The sequence below is a fragment of the Synchiropus splendidus genome, chromosome 13, assembly GCF_027744825.2.
Source record: "Synchiropus splendidus isolate RoL2022-P1 chromosome 13, RoL_Sspl_1.0, whole genome shotgun sequence".
NCBI classification, from domain to species: Eukaryota; Metazoa; Chordata; class Actinopteri; order Syngnathiformes; family Callionymidae; genus Synchiropus; species Synchiropus splendidus.
In genome coordinates, this window is record NC_071346.1 from 2,004,139 (window position 1) to 2,010,617 (window position 6,479).

At 46.8% G+C, this 6,479-nt stretch overlaps 1 protein-coding gene across 2 annotated transcripts; it reads right to left on the reverse strand.

Annotated features, from left to right (window-relative positions):
• Positions 1–1,282: 1,282 nt before the first annotated feature.
• On the reverse strand, positions 1,283–3,451 carry adcyap1b (adenylate cyclase activating polypeptide 1b). 2 transcript variants are annotated; one of them, XM_053882938.1, is made up of 5 exons: positions 3,136–3,451; positions 2,952–3,056; positions 2,179–2,310; positions 1,858–1,962; positions 1,283–1,609 (listed from the first exon to the last, which is right to left on the reverse strand). In XM_053882938.1, the coding sequence occupies exons 2-5, from the start codon at positions 3,053–3,055 to the stop codon at positions 1,426–1,428; spliced, it is 525 nt and encodes a 174-aa protein (XP_053738913.1). In that variant the 5' UTR covers position 3,056; positions 3,136–3,451; the 3' UTR covers positions 1,283–1,425. The 2 variants fall into 2 exon arrangements, with proteins under 2 accessions (XP_053738913.1, XP_053738914.1); XM_053882939.1 differs by lacking the exon at positions 1,858–1,962 and having other exon boundaries at positions 3,136–3,440.
• Between the last annotated feature and the right edge of the window lie 3,028 nt (positions 3,452–6,479).

Sequence of the window (6,479 nt, forward strand, 5' to 3'; positions counted from 1 at the left end):
CCGTCACGTGCTGCTCTCCTCACTCATACATCCAACAGCGGCAGTCGAAGAAGCAGAACAGTCTGAAGGCAAGAACTACTCTCCACAGCAGCGGCAGGAAGTCAACAAGTCACTCCTGCGTCTCACAACACAAAGAGGAAGTGGCTCGAGCTAAATTTCAAAGTAAAGCATGCATGTCACGACGACGTCTATGTCTGCATGCACCGACGACGAGCAGGCTTCATCAGGTGTCCCTCCGCTCCTCGGATACAATCCACCGTTCAGTGAGATGAATGTGTGCAGTGTGTTGTTTCCATACATCAGACACGTTACACCGTCCTAACTGGCAGGATTGATCGATCCGCCGCAGTAAACGACTTTGAGGCGAGTGAGCAGGCGATGTCGGCTGCTTAAAAAATCCCATCGTCTACGTTCACATTACGTCTGCAATCTGCTGAAATTGCCCAAGGTCTTTCCCTGCGCCTCATCAGCCGGGCAATAAATCACACGTCTTCAGACAAAGAGCGGCGACTCTTCAGCTTAAAGAGCTTGTTATGACGTCATACGCTGAATCTGTAGCGGGAAACATTTACTTTTGTTCCTGAAATCCATCCAATTATTCGTAGCAACGCAACCATTTAGACTGCAGGTCCTCCAAAATGAGGATGGAAGGACATTTAAGCCTTTGAAAAAAGACGTTCTCCTGTGGCTTCTTGTGAGGTCTGACTCACGTTTAGCTAATCTCATTTCACAGATCACTTCTGCGATATTCGGTCTTCTCCGCGGCCAAATGTATCGCTTTTAAATCCGCCCACAAAGGCCGGACTGTAATGTGAACGCAGCCGATCCTTCTACATTCCCCTGCGAGTGACAGCCGGTCACAGAATCCTCATTAAGGAAGGCTGGTCAAAGGGCAACATCTATCATTCCAGAGAGGGAGGGAAGAAAAAAACAGAGCATGCTCATGGCCTGTTCTGGGGAAGGGGGAAAAAAAAAAACACTAAAAAAATAGTTTACAAAAATAAGTATAACATTCAATACTTTGATTGTCTTTTTTTAAATCTATTTATTTTCTGCATATGTATGAACTTTAGAGATTTCAAGCGCATAACGTTGAAGGTGCACATTAATCCTGTTTTTTTTTTTTTTTTTTCTTTTTAAACAGACATGAAAAATAAAATGTTGGTCCACAACTGTGCGTTAAATATATCATATATATTTCTATATATAGAGAGATCAAGTGCTTCTGTACAAAAAGGAAAAAAAAACAATATAATTATTATTAAAATATTCATTTTAATGGCTTTACTTCATACATAAATACATGTTGAAAGAACACAGGCGCAATCCACTGGTTGGTCAGATATATCTGAATGACTGTTGTTGTTAACGACTGGATGTATGTACACAAGGAGGGAGGGGGGCAGTTTTGGGGGTGCCTCGACGCTACAAATAGGCAAGTCGACGTCCTTTGTTCCTAACTCTCTGTCTGTACCTTCGTCCCAGAACTGCAGCCAGGTATTTCTGCACGGCCATCTGCTTTCTATAGCGGCTGTAGCTGTCGGTGAAGATGCCATCTGAGTGTCTCTTGGAGAGCGGCTCGGACTCGTCCTCCATGCTGTTGTCCTCGCTGCACACACAAAGAAAGGATGAGAACATTCCACCAGCCCTTTTTTTAGTTGGGAAAATCCTCTAAGTAATTCATGATATTGTGCTGAGAGGGGGAAAAACTACTCATGGATTCACACACAAGCAGCAACAACAAAATAGAAATAAATAATGCAATGGGTTGGGTTTTTTTTTTCCTCAAAATAATGCGGATGGTGTGGAAGCAATGGAGGTGAAGTGCAGGTTGATAAGACAAATATACACCCTTACCCTGCACGAACTGTCATCAGAGAATGCAGATAATGTCTCGTTGTTAACTGACCCAGGATCTCCCTCAAGGCTCTATCTAATTCTTCCTCAGCATGCCTTTCTGCTCTGAGATGATAGAATGCCAAAACACATATATATATATTGACCATCAGTGGATTAAAACAAAGCGCAAACAGACATGAGCAAAAAGAGTAGCCTAAACTGCGCCTTTATTTGCGCCTCCTTGTCACTTTAGGCTACTCGAGTGTGGGGGGGTCACACAGAACAGGGGGGTAAAATAAAATCAAGACAGGCATCGGGCTGTTTCTCAGGCGTATTTACCTTTTCTCAGGTGGGTAGTAGAGGTAGCCGTCGTCGTTTAAGGTCGGTGCGCTTCGTATAGCAATCGGGTCGCTGTCGAAGCCCATGTCCGATAAAGAATTCCCGTCTTCGTCGAAGGCGTCGTTATCGAGTCTGGAAACAGAATATACGTCCTCAGACGTGATGCGGGATCGCCACATCGCTTGTAATTTAATCCCATCGTTATTTCCCAGGAGGCCCTGACATCGACTGCGCGTCTAGTTCCGGTGCGCAAGTCAAACTGCGCGCTTCAAAAATGAGCATTCGATGAAAAAAATAATTACTTGTATTATGACTGGCGGTTAGAAACGCCGAGGCATATTTTTTTTTATATATATTTTTTTATTTTAAACGAATCTAAACCAGCCTCATTAATTATTGAAAAAGTCCAGACAATAGGTGTCCGAACGCGACGGTCCCTGCCGGTACATGGCTTTTTAATGGTCAGAATGTTGTTGTTGTTTTTTTTTTTTAATTTAACGTCGTCTCGAAAATTGCGTTTAATAGCCACGCCCAAAATATGAAAAATGTAAAGACGGATAACCGCGCTGAGCATCTCCTTGGTGACGCCAGCCTGTCGTCATCCACCCACTTCTGAATTTACAACTGAATTATTCCCATGTAACTTTGCATTTCATCCAGATTTCATTTCGGCGCGCACTCTGCGTGTCGGACAAATACATTTAAAAACGTCTGTTCGTCCTGGAAACATGAGAAACGAAGGAGTGCGGGACAGAAAGGAGGCGAGCACCCACCTGATTTTGGGGTAACTTAGTCCGATAGGTGTGCAGAAGACGCTGTAGTGCATAAAGATCCCATAGATGAGCAAGATCAAAGTTGCTCTGCTCGAACCGGCCATGCTGCAAACGGACAGAGAGAGAAAAGTTTATGGAGAGAACGACTTGGTGCAACACGCAGGTCTGCAGATGGAGCGCTCACCTAACGCGGGAGACGGATCCGGGCGCGGCTCCGTTTGGCTTGTGAGAGATGAGATGGTATCTTCTCACGGCACTTGTTTCCTGGCTCAAGCGCCTCCGTCGTCTCCTTATGTTTCCCCTCAGCAGCAGCAGCAGCAGCAGCAGAACTCTCTCTCCCTCTCTTTCTCTCTCTCCTCTGGTGCGTGTGCGTGTGCGCGTCTCCGTCAATGAATGCGAGAAGCAAAAAAAAGTGCGCCTCGAATGTCCGTCTACATATCTTTGCTCTTAACTTTTTTGTCCTGAGCTCAGACTGCCTTGGATTTTATCTCTGTATCCTAAGCCTTGCCCCCCTCCTTCCTCCTCCTCTTCCTCCTCCTCCTCCATCCAATAAGTCACATTAAGGATGCTATAGACGTCATCAAGCCTTCCTCCCGGAATATAATAGTACAGTTTCTTTCTCACCGGCGCCTTCGTCAGTAGACCCCCCCTTCCCTTCCTCTCCCCGCCTTTCTTGCTTCTCCACCTTTTTCAGAACTTTCCGTCCAAACTTCGTTCGCCAATCCATCGCCGTCCGCGTCTCCGTCCCGTCCGCGCGCGGCGGTGATGACGTCAGAGCTGGGAAGTCATTAGGCTGTGGGATCAGGCTTCAAGGCCTCCCCCCCCGGGGAGTACACGGAGCTGACCAGCGCTGAAATGAATATTCCTCAAATGGGGTTCGGCGGAATTCACAGTCACTTCCATCCAAATCAATGGCAATAATCGGCCGCTGTCTGATGGTGGTGGTGGTGCTGATGCTGAGGCCTCGGCCTGTATCACCTCACATTGCCGGAAGAATGTCATTTAAACGGTGACGCAGGGACCGTAAACCATCAACCCATTTCCACGTCTTTAATTTACGAGCGGATGAGTCAAAACCGGTGGAATCACATTAGATATTACTTCAAAAAAAAAAAAAAAAAAAAAGTTGTAGTTCCTGAGGCGACGCCAGATGGAACCGCAATGTTTTTTTTATCGATACATTATACACCGCTTTATTTAACTTGGAGTTTGTGTAGTAGATGTCACCTGGAGTCAAACACTAACACGCCAAGACTCACGTAAGCGCTTTGTTGACGCAACATGACGAAGAGATGCAGTCACTGCAGGCGGGGGGGGAGTGGGGGGTTGGGGGTCGGGGGGGGGGGGGGGGTGTGGGGGGGTGTTGAGCCTCAACTTCACGATGGTGGGGCGTGATGCCCGAGAACTTGAGCTCCGCGTACTTCAAATGGAAAGAGGAGGCTCGATTGAGGCCTCGGTTTGCAGGTGAGACGACATAGTCTGAGGGAAGAGCGTCATCAAGCGGACACGAAGAGAACTGCCTCCGGCTCATTCACAATCCGCTCAGATCGCACAGAATCAATCACAGTCATTGATCAGACCGATGTGTTTGTGTTGTCTGGGTCAGAATAATGGCGTGTTGAATCATATTTCTGCAGCAGCCCACGATAACCTGTAGTACACGAAGGATACAAAGTCATAAATTACACAGATGACTGTGACAAATGCTTTGTTATACCGCGTTACACACAGGGATTATGGTCGGAGAAGAACACTGACTGACAACATGATGCTGTTTTTGGTTTTCACCTCCAGGTAAATCATGATGCAGCGGTCTCATGTGAAGCCTCAACATCTTCACTCTGACGTGGGAACCTCTGAGAGGCTGGCTGAGGTACGGTGCATTGTCGAAAGTTTCCAGTTGTTTCCATCAACATTCTTCACTGAAAAGTATATTCCTCCTGTAAGACTTCACCACCATGATCATTTATTTATTGCATTTCCCTCCCCAAACCAAAAGCAGGATTCGAATGTCAACATTTATTTGCTGGAGTTATGTAGTCGGCTGACTTTAATTCTCCCCTGCGCTGTGACTCATCCTCAAAACCACCACGAGACTCATCCTTTTGTTCTAAAATATAGCGTTAGCTGACATAACAGAGTCCGGGGGATGTCATCCGCCAGGTCATGTGACCCAGTGTCAAAGCGCCAAGTCATCTTGGTGTTACTCACGATGACTAATGTGTTGCAGGTCAAGTCATGAGGGCTGACAGGAAATGTGTCCCACACCGCTTATATTTGTAATCTAAGATTTTTTCAGTGTTACGTTGATGTTTCAAAGACATTGACTTAAATAGAAGATATGACAGCAGCTGTTTAGAATTGAATATAACTCACATATAACCTGTTCCAGTGCTAAAAAGATTGAGACAAAAGCGGAGTTTTTGGTGATAAAACATTATAATAATCATGACAAATATGTTACTCTAAAGAGCTATCAACACAAATATATTCTTTAAAAATAAATCCGCCTCAACTTTAGAATCCTGTCTGTCTGTCTGTCTATTGTTGTATTTATTCAAATTATTAGTCATTTAGGTCGGTCGTATAGCGTAGTATTTAGTCTATGATATGCTGATTTTACTACGCTTATTTAAAGCGCAACCACATTCGAAGGTCGTCATAATAAGTGGTTTCAAAAGCCCACGTCATGGATGTCTTTGTTTTGGTCCAACTGCGCGGCAGTTTCCACCAGGAGTCGCTAGAGGGCAGCAGAGCGCTCTGCGTCCGCAGCAGGCCCCACATGCGGATTCAGCACCGACTCGGTGACTCACTTCCAAGTTTCTCCGCCCGCATTCAGTCTCCGGGGACGCGTGGAGTTGGGAGACATTATTTTGAAACTTTATGGCATCTAAAGTACATCTGGGCCGCTGAGTCAGCAGATTAACGGTGACTCACGCGGCAGCTGGAGCACCAACTTGGCTGCTCTTATTTTGACATCTTCACCTCCTTCTGCCGCTTATCCGGGGTCGGGTCGCGGAGGCAGCATTCGGAGCAAGGAAGCCCAAACTTCCCGATCCGCACAAACCTCCTCCAGCTCTTCCCAGGGGATCCCGAGGCGTTCCCAGGCCAGACCGGAGATATCATCTCTCCAGTGAGTCCTGGGTCTTCCCCGGGGTCTCCTCCCGGTACGACATGCCCGGAACACCTCCCCAGGGAGGCGTCCAGGGGGCATCCGGATCAGATGCCTCTGGATGTGGAGGAGCAGCGGCTCCACCCCGAGCTCCTCCCGGATGACCGAACTCCTCACCCTATCTCTAAGGGTGCGCCCAGCCACCCTGCGGAGGAAACTCATCTCAGCCGCTTGTATCCGTGATCTCATCCTTTCGGTCATGACCCAAAACTCGTGACCATAGGTGAGGGTGGGAACGTAGATCATCGGTAAATCGAGGCAGTCTGGAGCACCAACTTGGTTGCTCTTATTTTGGCATATTAAACTGATTTGTTTTTCAGTGGACACTGTTGCGTGGCGGTTTCTTCAGAGTAGAT

Bases quoted from the DNA above. Each gene is read 5' to 3' on its own strand.
- adcyap1b (XM_053882938.1), bottom strand. From the start codon at position 3,055: ATGGCCGGTTCGAGCAGAGCAACTTTGATCTTGCTCATCTATGGGATC. The intron at 2,311-2,951 runs GTGGGTGCTCGC...TTCTGTTTCCAG, and splicing joins CTAAGTTACCCCAAAATCAG to ACTCGATAACGACGCCTTCG. The intron at 1,610-1,857 runs GTAAGGGTGTAT...TTGTGTGTGCAG, and splicing joins CTGATGACAGTTCGTGCAGG to CGAGGACAACAGCATGGAGG.